This window comes from Neomonachus schauinslandi, chromosome 1 (genome assembly GCF_002201575.2).
Source record: "Neomonachus schauinslandi chromosome 1, ASM220157v2, whole genome shotgun sequence".
Classification (NCBI taxonomy): domain Eukaryota; kingdom Metazoa; phylum Chordata; class Mammalia; order Carnivora; family Phocidae; genus Neomonachus; species Neomonachus schauinslandi.
Window position 1 is genome coordinate 161711036 of NC_058403.1, and position 17748 is coordinate 161728783.

Here is a 17748-nt window from a genome sequence, read left to right on the forward strand (position 1 = left end):
AAGAAAGAAAGAAAGAAAGAAAGAAAGAAAGAAAGAAAGAAAGAAAGAAAGAAAGAAAGAAAGAAAGAAAGAAAGAAAAGAAAGAAAGAAAAGAAAGGGAGAGAGAGGGAGAGAGGGAGGGAGGGAGGAATGAAGGAACGAAGGAAGGAAGGAAAGAAGGAAGAACATCTTTGAAAGGGTGAATTTTGTTGTATGTAAATTGTATCTTAGTAAACCTGAATTTAAAAAGGAATGTATCGGGCGCCTGGGTGGCTCAGTCGGTTGGGCGACTGCCTTCGGCTCAGGTCATGATCCTGGAGTCCCTGGATCGAGTCCCGCATCGGGCTCCCTGCTCAGCAGGGAGTCTGCTTCTCCCTCTGACCCTCCCCCCTCTCATGCTCTCTCTATCTCATTCTCTCTCTCAAATAAAATCTTTAAAAAAAAATAAAAACAAAAAAAAATAAAAAGGAATGTATCTTTGGAATCTTAATGGCTCTTTTGTCATGTACCTTTTAGTACCCTCCCCTTCCCCTTCAAATGTCCAGCTTCTTATACTGAACCTGGCTTTTCTCCCTCCCTTTCACAATGTCATCAGAGCTCATCAACACCCCAAACTCACCATCAAACACAGCTTAGGATGCTAAGGCCTCTTTCTGCCCAGTTTGAGGTTTGGAAGAGAGCTAACTTAAGAATTCAACATGTTTATCTAATTTGAAAGACATCCTTAAAAGTGTAAACTCTATCTTGAGGTAGCCATATTTTAACAGAGGGACAATAGAAACTTAAAAGGAGAACTACCCTCCAAAGGCAGGATTTCAAGTGGTTACAAAGTGGCGATGGAGTAAGTACTATGGTAGAGTGGAAGGAGCACTACACCATATGTCAGAAGACTTGCATTCTAGTCCTCTCTGCCATTAGCTTTCTGAAAGTCACTTTACCTCACTGAGCCTTTGTCTTCACATTTGCCAAATGAAGGGACTGGACTGGATGCCTTTCAAGGTCCGTCCAATAATAAATACATCAGGCTCTATCTTGGTTCGGGTGTTATATGAAGAATCAACTTGGTCACCAAATCTCATCTTTCTCAATCAGACTCAGCTCTCTTTCAACTTCCTTCTTTTCAAACATCACTACCACATCAAAATAAGAAGATATCTTTCGGAAAAATTAAAGTTAACTCTGATAAAAATTCAGATTCCCATGGGAGTACCTGACCTGAGGATTTCAGTATTCCTGGCTGAGGCCAGTTGAAGCTGGGGCAAAGAGCTTCAAAGGGCCTTGGAAACATGCAGTTCAAGCCTGGAGAAGAAGGTGAGCCCAGAGAGGCAAAGGTTGCAAAGCTACCTTGTGACAGAATCAGAACCCAGCCTTCCACCTTCTAGCCCAGCACTGTGTGGAAATATCCTATAATAATCTCATGGGTCCCTTTCTATTTGGAGACTTGGAGCACTATGCTCTGTCAAACAGAGAGACAAGGCTCTGGTTGCAGTGACCCCATGTGCCTTGCTTCTTTGTTTTCTAAGCTGTTTCACCTTCCATGAGAAGACATAGTCTCTCCAGTGAATAATGACTTGAGATAGGAACCAGTGTAGCCTAGGATCTGGAGAGGGCTTTGAAGTCCCAGGTTTGCCCTAAGTGATGGGGTATCCTGTGCTTTGAGCCCCCACCAAGAGAGCTCTCCTCAGCCATCTGCAGAGTCTGAGGCTCTGGATATGGGAAAGGGTTTCTAAAGCACAGACTGCTTTCTCTGACATCTCTCCCCACCCCCCAGCCGACAGCGCCAAGACACACACACACACCCCAACTTTCTCTGTCCTATTCCATTACTGTTTGCTGTTGCTTTGGAGCCTCATAAATAGGGCATTGAAAACACTTCCTGCAGCTGAAAGAAGCCCTGAGTAGCTTGTCTCATTCCCAGTGTGCAGCTCAGCAAGGGGTCCGTCCTCTCTGTCACTGTCTCTTTTGCCTGTTGTAATTCCGTCTGCCTCTCTCTGACTCTGCCTGTCTCACTTTCTGTTTGTGCCTCTCCTCACTCTTGTTCCTTCAGTGTGAATCACAGCCCATCCTCTTTCTGCCCTCATGCATTTGTCTTTGTTGTGCTTTCTGTCTTTCTGCCTTGACACCATCCTCTTTCCCCGGGCTTTCCATCTACTTCTGTAAGGCTTAATTGCTTGGGCAGGGAAACAGAGGCTAGCGGCCTCTCTCCTGGCTTCCCTCTTCCTTTTACTGAGCCTGCCAGTCAGGAGGGCTGCGGGTCCTGCAGCCGTGGGTGGCCTACAGCCAAAGGAGGGAGGAGCCCATCCGGGCGGGATTGGCCCTAAGTCCACCTCAAAAAGCCTGGGGCGAGGGGCGCAACGCGTTCTGGATGAGCCCTGGAGGGCCGGTTTGGTCAGAGTCCCCGCAGGCTCAGTCGGGGCTTTGCAGTGTCATGCCCCGGAGCCCCCGGACGGCGCCGAGCTGGGCGCTGTTGCTGCGGCTGCTGGCACTGCTGCGGCCCCCGGGGATGGCTGAGGCGTGCAGCTGCGCCCCTGCGCACCCCCAGCAGCACGTCTGCCACTCGGCGCTTGGTGAGTTCGGAGGCCCGACAGGTCCACAGCAGGGGGTGGTTGTGTGGGTTCGGTATGGGGCCGAGCTGTAGACCTGGAGTCTGGAGGGAAAGGGAGGAGATCAAATACTGCACCAGTTGCCTCCCACTGGGGCAGATGGGTCGGGCAGGGCCGGCGCCATAGCAACCTTGCAAGCACAGAGCCTGGTGGACTTGCAAGGAGATGAAACACCGTGTAAGGGAACCCCATAGCGACCCCCTCTCCCCTGCCTACTGCAATTATGGACTTGAATGACAAGTCACGGGAGCTATCCAGTGATTATTCTGAACTACTGGATGCAGGGAGGGGGAGCCAGGGGCCAGGGGACTGGGCTTTCATTATAAACATCCCACTGTGTCCGAGCCTATAACTGATGTTTACTCCATGCACCACCCCCACACAACACACTTTTTGCCCTTTCTCTTTCCTCTGCCTGAAATGCCCTTCCCCCATACCCTTAAATTCCTGGCAGACTCTTATTCATCCTTCAACGTCTTACTCAGGTATCTCTTCTTCTATGAAGACTTCCTGACTTCTTGGTGCTACCACGGTATCTCTAACAAAAATTTTTGTACTCCCAGTATGCTGTGCTGTTATTCTTTGTAAGTGTATTCTCTACTGGACCAAGAGTTCTGTAGGATGGGGGACCCTGTCTTAATCATGCTTGTGGACCTAGTACCTAGTGTTGGGCCAGGCACATAGAAAGAACTTTATAACCAGTTTTTGATTAATGCCCAAATGGCAAGAGACAAACTACTTCTGTACAGGGTCAGAACATATTTATTAATTCAATAAACATTTACCAATATCAGCTCTGGGTAGGCTCTCTTGAAGCCTCAGCTATATAGGTAGAGGACCGCAAACTTCAAGGGGCTCCTCCTCCCTCCTCTACCCTGATGTCCACCTTCAGCCCACTGCAGTCTGGGCTATGGAGAATTAGACTCTCAAAACCAGCAGGTAAAGTATAGAGAGATTATAGGACCCAGTTGGCCTGAGGAGTTTGGAACTTCTAACAATTGCAGAGGAGGAGTTTCCAGGACCCCACTTTTACACACATGGCCCCCCCCACCACAATCCAACAAGACCTAAACCCAGAATTCCCCTATAAAATTCTCCAGGGGCCCAGGTCATCCAGATCCCAGATGGACTGCTTCCACAGGTTGTTAAAGGTCCCCTCTCTTCTCTTCTTATGCAGCCATTCGGGCCAAAATCTCCAGTGAGAAGGTAGTTCCTGCCAGTGCAGACCCTGCTGACACTCAAAAAATGATCCGGTATGAAATCAAACAGATAAAGGTACATGGGGATAGGACAGGGCATTAACCCCCTTGGGCTGTTGGGAGGAGTGGGGTCTGTGTACTGGGAGCGGGGCTGGTAGGCAGGTGACCCGGCTCATTGATCCTGGGGTATTTATGCTGAAGTGGAAGTGGATGACATGTTGGGAGCAGGGCCCACAGGCCCTCAGTGTCCATCCGGTCCTACGGCTGCCTGTGTGTGGGGCTACTAGAAGTATTCTCACTGGAATAAACCAAGGTTTAGATTTTTTTAAAGAGAGAAATGACCCAGTTGGACCATCTGTGTGTACCAAATCCTGAACTAGACTTTTGCTTAGTTTTTTTTAGATTGAGAAATGAGTTTTTCCTGTTAAGATATAAAGTATACTCACTGACCCAACACTGCTTTTTTTGTAATTGCCTTTCAGATGTTTAAAGGGTTTGAGAAAGTCAAGGATGTTCAGTATATCTATACACCTTTTGATTCCTCCCTCTGTGGTGTGAAACTAGAAGCTAACAGCCAGAAGCAATATCTCTTGACTGGTAAGTTAAAGACCAACAAGCGACCCTAACAGTCTCTGTCCTAAGGAAGGCAGTCAAGAAGGAGCCAGGGCTGTCCTTGGGCAGCAAACTGAGCTAGGTGGCATTTTCTCAGGTAGAAAACAGAGCTGTGTTACTAAGAGCCAGCCTCTGAGTTGGGAGGAGCCGTGGTAACCTTCCTTTCAGTGCAAGAGTCTTCATTACAGTGATCTTGGCCACTGCTTCACTACTTTAAGGACAGGCTGCTCTCCCAGCCTAGGGCAGCTGGTTCCATTTTTAAACAGTTTTAATTGATATAAGTTTGATACCTTGAGCCAAAAATCTCCCTCTCTGAAACTGCCCTTTGTGGGTTCAGTTCTGTCCTCTGCCCATGATGATGCTTCAGAGGCTCCAGGACCATAAATATATACACTCTAGCTCCAGGCCTGATGGCCATGGTTCCCAGACCCTTTCCTATCCTGGCCACCTTCTCAAATGGGATATAGCTTGCCCCTGCCCCTCCCCTAGCACAGGCCCCTAAACTGGACACTGCACTACGGGTGATATCTTGGTTTCACAGAGTAAATGAGGATTGTGCATGTGCAACCTTACCCCCCAGCACACGTATTATAGTTACTATAGTCTACAATGGCATTAACTTTAGATAGCTACATTGGGTCATGATCTTGGCTCATAGTGAGCCTCTGTGGCTAAATCACATCACAGGTCATATTCTGGGGGTGCAGTAAAGCACAAGCCCTAACAGGAGCCTTCAGTCTAACAAGTCTCTATGAACTTGGGCCCAGGCAGTTCTCCATACTCAATTGGTTGGGACAGGACAGTTAAGAAACCACACAAGATTATGACTCTGTAAGTGAATGAATGCAATACTAAATTATTTAGTTCAGGGAAAAGAGGTATTTGTATGATTGTAAACAATTAGGGAAGTTTCACTGTGTAAGTGGGAACTACACTGCCCCTAAAGGAAGAAAAATATTTGGAAAGAAGGCAAGGAAAAGAAAAACACAGCAGGTGGGGAGAATAGGAGGAATTTCTACTATCTGTCCATCCATTCAGCAGTAATGACCACCCACTTGCTGCCAGGCATTGGGCAGGAGGGTGGAGACTCAGTGACAAGCCACAGTCCTCAAAGAGCTCACAGTCCAAGCTTGGCTCTTGAGAAGTCATAGCCATTAGAAGCCATACTGGTAGGGGCTCCCCAGATCTAAGGATGTGGAATTGTGTTGATCTGGGAGCCTCTGGATAGGAGAGACAGAGGCAGGGCACACCACTGAGCCCTCCAGGTCCCAGGATTAGCACGCAAGGCCACCTCATTCCCTCTGTGTACCTAGCCCTCTGCCAGGCACTGTGGTGCATCGGGGGAGGAGGAGACGTGTTCTCTGCCCTCAAAAATGTCAAGTCTAACTGAGGGTGGGGATAAACAACAAACAACAAATACAAGTCTACTGAGAAGTCATCAGTGGTGCCCAGGCTTTTCAGGAGAAGGCACAAGGTCTTTTGTCTAATGTTGAAAGCCCTTGTGACCAGAACACTGCCGACCTCTCCAGCTTTGTCTCCGGCCATGTGTGAGTGACAGCTCCCAGCTCCTCATTTCCCCCAGAGCTAAACTAAACTACTTGCAGTTGCAGAAGGTGTTCTGCTGCGCTGCGCCCCTCCACCTTGCACAGGGTAGTCTCAATGTCCAGAAGTCCTTTCTCTCATTTGTCTGGCAGGAGAACTCCTACCCAGCCCTTCAAGGCCCAATACAAGCATCATCTCCTCTGAGACACCTTCCTTGCTGCCCACCCCTTCCACAGATGGAGATAATTGTGCTTTGTTCATTGTTATACTGCATCTTGTATATAATCACACAACAGTATAATTTTTGCCTACTTATCTATCTGCCCTCCTGGTTATTAAGCTCCTTGGGGAAGAGATTCTGTCATATTTATTTCTGTATTTCTGGTACCAAGTCATAGTAAGTAGTTGCTCAGTGAGTAATTGAGTGACTGAGGTTCTAAGAGAGGTGTGAGCTAGGGTGGTCAGAGATGGTTTTGAGGACACTATGGTACTGAAAAGGGTCTTTGGAAGCTAGGAAAGAGTCTGATAAGTAAAGAGGGGGAACTTTCCTATGGGGAAGGGGAGAGACTCACCAAGACAGGTATCAACGGGGCAGGAGACGAGGCTGTGTAGATATTGGGAAGGGTTAGAAAGAGGAAGGGACCTATTATTTATGGAACCTTCTGTGGGCCCAAGCTGTGCTGGGAACTTTACAGACGTTCTCTCATTTAATCCTGACAACTTACTACTTTCATCTTTGAGGAGAGAAGTTATGTGACTTTCTTAAGGTCATACGGCTGTAAATGAGAGAAAAGAAGGGGATTGTACCAACAGTCTGCCTTTAAAGCCCATGTTTTTCTCTCTACACCACACTAAAAGAAAAGGTCTTCATCCCACAACTCTCTCTCATACAAACATAATCTGTTAATATATTTGATATAAAAATTATAGAGGCTTTTCTGGTTCTTTCATTGAGCCCCATGTCACCACTGCCACCAAGAAGTCATTGAAGAAACTGCAATTCTGGGCTCTTTGAGGACCTGGGCTCTTGGAGCTCCATGAGCATATTCTTCATGCTAGGTCTTACTCCATTCCCCTTGAAGGTCAGATCCTCAGTGATGGAAAAGTCTTCATCCATCTGTGCAACTACATCGAACCTTGGGAGAACCTGTCCTTTTTGCAGAGAGAAAGTCTGAATCACCACTACCATCTGAACTGTGGCTGCCAAGTAAGGGAATATCCATTTGCAAGGTCTTTTGGGGGTTGGGGAAGGGTCTTGAGCCTTGTAGCCTTACTCTTCATGTATTCCTTCCTTTGTGCATACATTTATTCACTTATTGTACTATATTTGAAATCTGCCATGGATCAGGCACTGTATGAAGTTGGGGATGGGAAAGCAAGATGGTCCATAGTCCATGATCCCAAGATGGTCTATGTAAGTCCATACTTACATTTTGGCTGGGAAGGTGGCCATCATTTAAAGAATAAGATAATATAGCTACCATTTAAAGAGAGTCTACTTTTTGCCAGACCCTGTAATGGTGTATTTATTTAAAATATTTAATTTAGTCTTTATAACAAATTTATGAAGATTTAAGATTTCCATTTTAAGGTGAAGAAATTCATGCTGTAGGAAGTGAAGTGATTTGCTCAAGGTCAGTGGTGGACTAAGGACCTCAGGCCTGTCTGACTCCAGAGATATCATTTGAGAGGCAATACTATATGATAGGAGATAGGGGAAAGGGAACTCAGGAGGAAGTCTGGCGACTAGGAAAGGCTTCGGGAGTCAGGGGCATTTGTGCTGGGTTGTAAGGATATGTAGGAGTCTGAAAGGCAATAATGGAAAAAGGACACCCTACTCACATTGATGTTGTGTGGCTATGACTCTAGATTACCACCTGCTATACAGTTCCCTGTACCATCTCAACCCCCAACGAGTGCCTCTGGACAGACTGGCTGTTGGAACGGAAGCTCTATGGGTACCAGGCCCAGCATTATGTCTGCATGAAGCATGTTGATGGCACCTGCAGCTGGTACCAGGGCCGCCTGCCCCTCAGGAAGGAGTTTGTTGACATCATCCAGCCCTAGTAGGGGCCAGTGACCATCACATTCTTTCAAGCATCGTGAAGCCCAAGCCAGTTCTCCTTCCCTGTGGAGCTCTGGCTGTCACCACCCGCCTCATCACTGCCAGCCAATGGAAAGTACCAAGTGGATGGTCTGGCTAGTGTTAGGATAGGGATGGGGCATGTTATAGCTTGTGTCCAAATGCCAGCTCAACACCTGTCAAGGGCCAGGGAAAGTAACATGACTTTTCTAGCCAGCCTTCAGCCCATCTCCCCTGCCTCCCAAACCCTTTTAGTCTAGCTGAAACCTGTTCTTGAAAGTTTTGATTTTGGCTTAGTCTGTTTTCTAAAGCCAGAACTATTCCTTTTTCTCCCCCAGGAGAGTGTGTTTTCTCTTACCTTAACTGATCTGATAGGGGAGAAAGGGTGATTATTACACATATGAGATACTATAGCCTTGTGATGTACAATACCAGAAGGTGGGTTCACAGAATCAGAAACAAGCTGATTTGGAGGAATGAAAAGAACAACCCACTATGGCTGTATGCCCTTTACTCATGTCCCAACTCATCGTAATCCTCTCATATACTTTCATCTGTTTGGGTAGACACTTGGGGAATACAGAGTCACTCAATGTGAGACCTGCAATGACTTAACCTCCCTCCACATTCTATAATCCCCTGTATACCATTCCTGGCAGAGGTTCTGGCCCAGTTAACATACCTCTTTGGACAAGAATAGACTTAGGTATTGTCTCTCCAGATTAACTATCCTTAATGCCCTCAACTGATGTCCATAAAGCTTCTCCTCTGTTTCTTTTAGAAAGTCATTCTCTACTAGATTACTGTCTTTATTCCTAATTCAGAATTTTTTTTTAAGCCAAAAAAGCCTTTCTCTTGTAGAGATGAAATTCCCCTTTAGCTTTTGACACCTCAGAGAGAGGACAATTGGGGGCAAAAGATGGTAGATGGGGAACATATTTTGCCACTGTTACAACTGTTTTCAGTGGTTAGCCCTGCTAGACTTTATGGCAGGAAAAAAGCCAGCTTTGTTCCCTGTCTGCCCTAAAGTTCAGTCCCCTCATCACTGTGTGTTAGACTCCCTGAGAACTCCAAGCACAGACCCCTTAGTGTTCCTTAGATTCTGCAAGGCTTCCTGGCTTGCCCTGAAAGGGAAAGCCCTTATGTTCATCTCAAGGATTTATAAGGATGAGGGCTTAAAGTTCCAGAGCCTCTCCCTGGCAAAGATGAAGGAGGTAGTTCTTTTCAAGTCCCAAGGTTACTATTCATCTTTTTTGTGTGGTTTGCTAATAAGCAGGGCCATGCCTTATATGCCAAATGAAAGTTCCTGATTCACAGAAATGGTTCAAATGGAGATCCCTTTTGGAGTAGGGAGTGGGAGGGGGAACAAACATGATCTCTGTCCCACAGTACAACACTGGAATGCTATGGCAGAGAGTCTCCATTGGTGGATTAAGCAGGATCACCAACTGACCAAGCAGGCCTGGGGCAGAGGATGTAGGGTCAGAGAGGAAGAAGGGAATTGACCTAGACGTTGTCATAAAGGAAAAACATTAGCTGTAGCCTCTGCACCAACCAACCATGCCATCTCTCTGCTCCTTCTGACATCCTAGCATGGCCTCAGAGAAGGCATAGTGTTAACCCAGTCTTACCGCAATCTTGAGGAAACCAAAGGAATGGAAGGGGCTGGTGAATAATTATAGGAACAACACCTTAGTCTGAGGAGTGCTTCACACTCTTCCAGAAGGCTATTACTTAATCTCACTTACATTTTATAAGTACCATATTAGATATCCTGGTCAGGAATAATTATGCCCATTTAAATTTCCTATTGAAAAACTCACTCACCGGGCATCTAACTAGTCCAGTGACATGTGGCAGGGCCAGGGCTAGAACCCAAAACAGTAGGATCTTCTGACTGTTGATCCATAGATTTGTTACTTTCTCAACTTGATAAAATGCCCTTGTTTCTGCTCTTCCCTATTTGGTCAGCAGACTTTGTAGACAAGGGGTTATCAATTAAAATTCAGCTGCTAGCCCCACAAAGCAGGTCCACAGTTCAATCCCAACAGAGTCTCTGGGGTTGAAATGCTGAGGCCCTCTTTAGGGCTCCATAATCACCATGTGGCTCAGAATGTAAACAGCAGAGGAACTAAAGTCCCCACTCGATCACCTACCATCTCTTTATGGTTGGGGTAGTATGTCTGCTCAATGAGTGGGAACTTTTCTCCTCCCAATGTCTTGTAGATGGCCACCAGCTGGGCAAACTGCAAGAGAGAAGTGAATGTTTCAGCTTATCTAGACACTGCAACAGACAGACAAACATCAGTCTATCAAACAAATATTTATTGAGCATTTGCTCTGTTGGGGACTTTGTACAAAACACCAAGGATATAAAAGAGGTGTACAATTCTTATTTTTAAAGAACGCATGTGTTAGTTGGGGAAGGGAGAGCGAAGGCACTAACATTCATTCAGTACCTATACAATTTTAATGATATTTCATTCATTCCTCATATCAAACTGATAAACTAGGTATTTTATCATCTTTATTTTACACATGAGGCTCAGAGACAGTAGAAAAGGTGCCTGAAGTCACAGACCTGCAAAGAGGTGAAGCTGGGATTGAAATTTGGATCTCTAACCTTAAACACTTGTATCTCTAGAGATGACAATTGATAAAGCTAGATAGGTAACATGGGGACAAGTCTTGAAAGTTCAAATGCTAAGAAAGGAATGGTAACTGTTTTCTGCAGGCAGTATGGAGTCATAAGAATTTGAGCAGGGGTCATGAATAAAGCTGTTCTTTAGGAAGATTTTGATGCTCATGTTATGCAGGATAGACAGACCTAGTCTCTCTAGGACTTACTACTCATCTAAGAACTGAAATCACTAGATCCTTCACCTAGGAGAATCCAGAACAACTCTATGAAGAAGAGGTAAGAGGTGAGGTACACATACTTACAGTGTGAGGGTTGAAAAGTGTTTGGCAAACATCTAGCACCCCCTGGAGTCCCTTGCCCCCACATTTTATAAGTGAAGAAACTGAAGCCCGGAGGGATCACTTGCCCAAGGTCGTATCATAGTTGAGCTGGATTCATAGCCAGGCCCCTTTATTTCCAATCTATAACTCTTCCTGCTCCTTCACATGGCTGCCTTTCAGACTCTGCAGAGACCATGCTCTTCCCATAGGAAACACACAGGACTTTTCTGCTCAATCCATTCAAACACACACCCACCCACACACCTATCTCCAGTGCACTGACAACAGGGGTAATCCAGCATCTTCCCTCTAGTGCTACTTAGGTTAGTTTATTTACACTCTAAATCACTGATACCTGGAACTGCTAGAAGGAAAAGTTGCCAGGTCAATTGCCTTCTATTTATCAGAGAAAGGAAAGCTAACATTTTTCAAAAGCTCAGGTCCTATTCTCTATAAGAGATGTTGGAGGATGAGACAATGGGACAGGGAGGTATGCGGGGTATTCTAAGGTATTCTAAGTAGAAACTTAGAACTGGGCTGTTGGAAGACTGGGTTAGAGTCTTCTGGTTCTTGTTCTGCTTTTAACTCGCTAGGTGTCCTTGAGCAAATGATTTCTCCACTCCAGGCCTCATTTTCTTCATATATAAAATGAAAGGAGTGAATTTGATCAGTTCCTCAAAATTTTTACCATAAAGGAACATCATTTTATTATATTTCCTCCCAAACTCTATTATCAAACTCTAGTTTAAGTGATCATATATTGTGATCCTTTTGTTGGCAAGGATAGAATTTTATTATTTTTGAAATGCTGGAAAATGTTGGAATTTCTGGGTCACTCCCCTTTGTGACACAGCTGGTGACTGTAGATCTTGAAGGCCTCCTCCAGAACTGAAAGTATGAATCTGGGACTCTCAAGCCCTCAAGGTTTTGTTATTGAAAGAGACTTTTAGAGAGTCTCTGGACCAGACATCTCATTTTACACATGAGGATACTGAGGCTAGAGAAGCAAAGGAAAGCATGGGTTCCCAGATCATGCCTGGAGTTGGGAACTGCACTAGGACAGCAGCCAGGTAGGTCTCCCTGCCCACTGCATGCTCCACTGTACCCTGCTGTCCTCGCTATTTGGTTTTTCAACTTGCTTTGACTGTCAAGACCAACCCCTCAGAATTTTCTTGCCCTCTCTGATTCTCTCCATCACTCCATCCGACCTTTAAGTCCTGCCTGCCCACCTTGGCTGGCCTGGATTCCTTTTCTGCCCCTGGATACCTGCCTGAGCCAAGATTCTCCAGCATCGCCGGCGAGCTCATGCCAGCTCTGCCTAACAACCTCTGTCCTGCTGCAGCCCACGCCCTGGCATGGCACCAAGGCATGTGGGGCCTTATCTTTCCAGCATGTGGGAGAGTTACACAGACACCACAGCGATGCCAGGAAGGCCCACGGCAAAATCCCAGAGTCCTGGGACAACAAGACTAAAATGGCAGCCAGTTCCCAGGCACTAGTTAGGTCCCTGGGAGCTCACCCTACCCTCCTCCACTTTATCTCCAGCAGTCCCTATCTGCTCAAGGTACTTAGCTTGGCATCTAACCCCTGCCTCCTTAGAAACTTAGCACAAGCACACAGTTACCAATTAAACAAATGTAATATCTGATAAGGGTTATTTCCTGTATGCATAGACAAAAGAATGGATTTAGGAGCTAGGGGTGGTGTTGGCAATGAATAGGAAGATAATGTTCATTATCACCACTTCTTCAGTGAATCGGGAAAGACTTCTTGGAAGAAATGAGATTTCAGGATCAGTCTGAGTTTAATATGTTATCCTTAGCCCTCCTGGAAATAAATGCTTTAATTCAACATTGTCAGATCTCCCTGGTTTCCAAGGGAATGGGAAAACTGTGAGTTCGGGTGTGAGGAAGAGATCAAAAGCAAAGGTGATGGGTCCATCTGGTTAAAAAACACCCTCTCTGGGGCTCCTGGGTGGCTCAGTCGTTAAGCGTCTCTAAAAAACCCAGATGGAGTGCTAGGATTTTTAGATAAATTTGCAGCAATATGGGATGGTGGCATTCTTGCTTTCTCTGGAATGCTACCTTCACTTATGGGGCTACTTCTGCTTCCAAAATCCCAGGGCACAGTCTGCCCTGACCAATTTATAATAGCAGATGTGCTCAGAGACACAGTAATGCAAGGTAGAGCCTTAACAACCCCACTGAGGTCTCCCCTCATACCAAGAGCAGTCACAATAAAGAAATATAGAAAACATGAACAAAAGTCATCATCTCAGAGGGACCCTCCCTTCACAGTCACCAAGTTTGTTCACTCCCATTAACAAGCAGAGAACAATATATAAAATGCCATTAGTGTGGCAGCTGCTTAATGAAAATGAAGGGAGAACTTGGTGTCTGGCCAGGGAGCCTTGCTGTTCTCATGTGATGCCAAAGGCAATGTGCTGGGATTGTGAATGGGTGAGAATGTGAACCTTCACCAGATCCCAGATCCCAGGAAAGGCAAGGCCCTAGGCATAGGCTCACTGATCCTCCCACCCTGGCTTCTGGCATAGTTTTGGAACATGAAGGAGGGGGCTATTTTCTTTAAGAGATCCTAAATACTAGGGGACTATAACAACCAGGCTGGCAAACTGGTGGCAGGTGCTTTACAAAGAAACCAGGCACAGAGAGGTTTACTTAGAAGAAAATAACTAGCAATAGCAGAATCATTCTATGTGGCCATGAGGGAGACAAATTCTAGCAGGTATTGAAAGGGTTGGGAAGGAAAGAGCTAGGGCTTATGTGCAGTAGGGAAGGTTGTGTGACTAGGGGGGAAGAGGGGGTCCTAGAAAGGAAACTTGGTGAAGGCCTCAAATATGCTCTTCTGTGATTAGTAACACATTCAAATCATACAACTCTTTTAGCTTGTTTCTGCAAAACTCTAGGATTCTTAGATGCCTCAGGCCAGAGGCATCTGAATGAGTGATGATCAGGAACCCAACCCTCCCTCCTCAACCACAGCAGCTCCCACTAACTCCTCACTCATTGGTCTTTCTCTTACATTGTCAGATCTCCCTGGTTTCCAAGGGAATGGGAAAACTGTGAGTTTGGGTGTTAGGAAGAGATCAAAAGCAAAGGTGATGGGTCCATCTGGTTAAAAAACACCCTCTCTGGGGCTCCTGGGTGGCTCAGTCGTTAAGCGTCTGCCTTCGGCTCAGGTCATGATCGGTCCTGGGATCGAGCCCTACATCGGGCTACCTGTTCAGTGGGGAGCCTGCTTCTCCCCTGCCTGCTGCTCCCCCTGCTTGTGCTCTCTCTCTCTGTATCAAATAAATAAATAAAATCTTAAAAAAAAAAAAAACACCCCCTCCAACTCCCTGGGTGGTAAAGAGGCTTGGGGTCTGAGAACTTCAGAGTGACCCTTGGCAAGCCAGGGTGATAGCTGAAGTGATTTTTGAAAAACAAGAGGAAGAGGATGTGATTGGGAGCAGGTGTTTCCTTCTAAGAGGGCAGCCTGGAGCAGCAGTTATAGGAGCTGGGTCCCCACTGGCCTCAGGCCTTTCCAAAGAACATTCAGAGGCAAGAAACAGGTATTTTTATTCTTGTATCTTATATGGCTGAGGGCACAGCTTGCAGACTTATAAGGACTTCTTTACAGAATCTTTGTGTGACTTTGTTGTGAGGCCAAAAGTCCACTCTATATCAAAGGCAGCCCAGCCCTTAATGATAATGTTTTATTGTGAGAGCCCACCCTAACCCATGTCTCATCTGAAACTCCTCTCACATCCTCTCAGCTGTGCCTAGTGCATCTTGATTACCAGTGGTCCCTCCTGGGGGACTGGGAGATACAGGACCTGGATCCTACCCTTTTACCTGGGAGGAAGGGGGCCTCACTCACCACCCATGGCTTGTCACAGAAGTTGTAAATGGATTCCAGTGAGTTGATGCTGGGGAGGCCTGCGTACTGCATGCCAATGACAAGGTGGCGGAAGTCCTCATTCTCTGCCATGCCGAATGCATGCTGCCGGATAAGCACAAAGTCTGGCCGGAAGGACCTGGTAAAAATGTAGAGGCAAGTTTCCCATCAACCAGCCCCTCAGGTCATATATCATCTTGTCTCCTATTTCCAAAGCCCTAGACAGAGAAGGGGTATTAAGGGTCACCTGATGTAAACCCTTCATTTTATTATTCTTTTATGGACTAGGAAGTGAGGTATTATGGCACCTCTTAAAGGAGATTTAAGGAACAGATGTCTGAAGTTCCCTTATTCCTCTGGATTAAGCACTGTCTTTTTCTAAGGTACAAATCCCCTCAGGAGGGAAGAAACACTTTCAGACCCTCACATCTTAAATGAACAAGAATTTACCTGGTCCCTTTGGGGCAATAAGAGAGCAGAAGCTCCTTGTGGCTTCAGAGTTTGTGCTCGAAGAGCGCCCCAGTAGACTTTGAAGACATATTTGCCTGACTTCACCACCCTGCCACGGAGATCCCTGATCTCAGTGTCCTGTTCTGACTCCTTAAAACTGCTCCTTAAAAAGCAATGCCCTCGGGGCGCCTGGGTGGCTCAGTTGGTTAAGCAACTGCCTTCAGCTCAGGTCATGATCCCGGAGTCCCGGGATCGAGTCCCGCATCAGACTCCCTGCTCAGCAGGGAGTCTGCTTCTCCCTCTGACCCTCCTCCCTCTCATGCTCTCTGTCTCTCATTCTCTCTCTCGCAAATAAATAAAATCTTAAAAAAAAAAAAAAAAAAGCAATGCCCTCATCAGGCCCCGAGAAGAGCAAGGGTCCAGGATGGCTGAGAACAGATGCCAAACTTCCCAATGTTATTCTTCCAAAGTGTACACTAGGGAGGGGTGCAAATATTTCTCGAAGAACTGAGGTTGAGCAATGGCTACAGGAAGCACTGGGAGTACAGAATGTTCCCATGCATGGGAAGGCTCCCTGCGTTTTCCCTCCAGCTCGCAAAGCTCCTCAGCTGCTCTATCTTCATGCCCTGACTCCAAGGGAACCCCACCTTCCCAGAGAGTCAGTTCTGTAGCAGCATTTTCCCTCAAGGCTCTGGAGCTTGCCAGTTTCACACCATATGCAATGACCCACCAGGTTCTCTGCCCAGGCACCCATTCAACCCCTACCTACAGCTCCAGTACCACCTGGGCTCAGAGATCAGTCTTTTAAAGTGAGGGTGGAAGAAGCCCTCCTCAGTCACTAAAGGAATGTAGCATCAAGTCAGTATGGCTGTGCTGGAGCTGTTCTGATCTCCTTGTGCCCCAGTTCTGGGAAACTGGCCCCAGGTGTATGCTTGATTTTCCTCTGAAAACTGTATGCCAGTTATAGGAACTAAGCCCTAGATTTCCTACACTGGCCAGCTCTTAAGTTCCTACACATGTACCTGGAAGGGCCTGCCTTAGTTTTGCCAGATCCCTCCTGGCACCCTTCTATGACCTTTCTGTCACCACCTACTTGTGTCCATGCATCCTTATGACTCACTCTACCTGCAGTTGGAGGGGCCCATCATTCTCTCTTGAGCTCGCTCCCCACTTGGATGGACATCTGTTTTTCTGTCCTCCTCATCTCTAGGATGGAGGAGTTTACATTTCCTCTTGTTAGGTTCCAGACACCTGAGTTTTGCCTTCCCTGTCACTGAGCCAGTTCCTACTGGACATCAGAGACCTCAGTGTCAGGATGCTGTAGATTGAGGTAGGGAAGAGGATGAAGTGAAAATTCTTCCTGGCGCAAGATTCTGTATCTGAAAACCTGACACCATGCTGAGCTCCTGGGAAAAATGTCACTGTGGAAACTGTTTTTCCCCATCTGGAATTCTTGTTACTTCCCTCACAGAATTATTTTATTAAATTTGATCACATCTGTAAGTTACCCAGCACACTACCTGGCCTGTGAGTGCCCTGTACCTGCAAATTTTCTTCCATCCACAATGTTCCTTCCAACCTAGACTTTCCTGACTTATGAATTCCCAGGACTGAGGAACATAGAAAGAGTACAGGGCTGGGAGTTAAGAGAATTCACAATAGAAACACAAGAGTCTGCTACTAACTCACTGAGTGAATCTAAGCAAATCAATGTAAAGTAGGAGGTTGAACTAGATTAGAGGTTTTCAAACTTTTTTTCTTTTTAAAGCAATGGAATCCTGTTTTCCAGGGAAAATACATACAGAGATAAAAGCATAAAAATCACACTGGTGGAAGTGGGGCTGGAATCCTAGAACCCCTCTGGTAGGAATCTGGTCACCTCTAAATGAGTCCTGCATCCTTTCTCTACCATTGGACTAAGAGGTCCCTGAGAGCGGGAGCTGGTTTTCTCTGCCTTCTTCTGCCACTTCTACGTCTACACAGCATACATCATTAACTCCTGTACTATATATATGGCACTGCCATTCCATTCTGACACTTGACTTTGAAACCACCTATGCAAACCAGAGACAGTAACTCTGAAGACAGTGACAGTGACCCTGAGGATAGAAGGGACCTTACCGGACAACCTTTGTGCCATTCCGGAGCACCTGCATATCCACAGCATAGGTCCCATCTGCATGGGCCACCAGGTTGAGCTCTGAAAATGCCGCCTGGAAAATAACAGTAGGGGATTAAGAGGGTAGATTTCATGTTGTGTGTTTTTTTTGTTTACTACAATTAAAATTGTAAAAAAAAATTAAAAATAAATAAAAATAACTGTAGGGAAATAAGCCCATAGTCCTGGCTTTGCCAAGTTCTCCACAGAACAGCAGCAGCCCTCCCACCAAATATTTATTCAGTTTTCTAAGCATTTTCACAA

The 17748-nt window shown here is 46.2% G+C and overlaps 2 protein-coding genes across 2 annotated transcripts in view; one reads left to right on the top strand and one right to left on the bottom strand.

Annotated features, from left to right (window-relative positions):
- SYN2 (synapsin II) overlaps positions 1 to 17748 on the bottom strand; it is a 198629-nt gene that overhangs the window by 29314 nt on the left and 151567 nt on the right. The window contains exons 4-6 of the mRNA XM_044916385.1: positions 17448 to 17539; positions 14859 to 15015; positions 10175 to 10264 (exon numbers count right to left, since the gene is read on the bottom strand). Coding sequence (XP_044772320.1) covers positions 10175 to 10264; positions 14859 to 15015; positions 17448 to 17539 — 339 coding nt within the window. The remainder of the gene's footprint in view (positions 1 to 10174; positions 10265 to 14858; positions 15016 to 17447; positions 17540 to 17748) is intronic.
- TIMP4 (TIMP metallopeptidase inhibitor 4) lies at positions 2388 to 8040 on the top strand. Its single transcript, XM_021695235.1, has 5 exons — positions 2388 to 2546; positions 3760 to 3857; positions 4264 to 4378; positions 7018 to 7142; positions 7805 to 8040. Exons 1-5 carry the CDS (start codon positions 2408 to 2410, stop codon positions 8000 to 8002), a joined length of 675 nt encoding a protein of 224 aa, XP_021550910.1. The 5' UTR covers positions 2388 to 2407; the 3' UTR covers positions 8003 to 8040.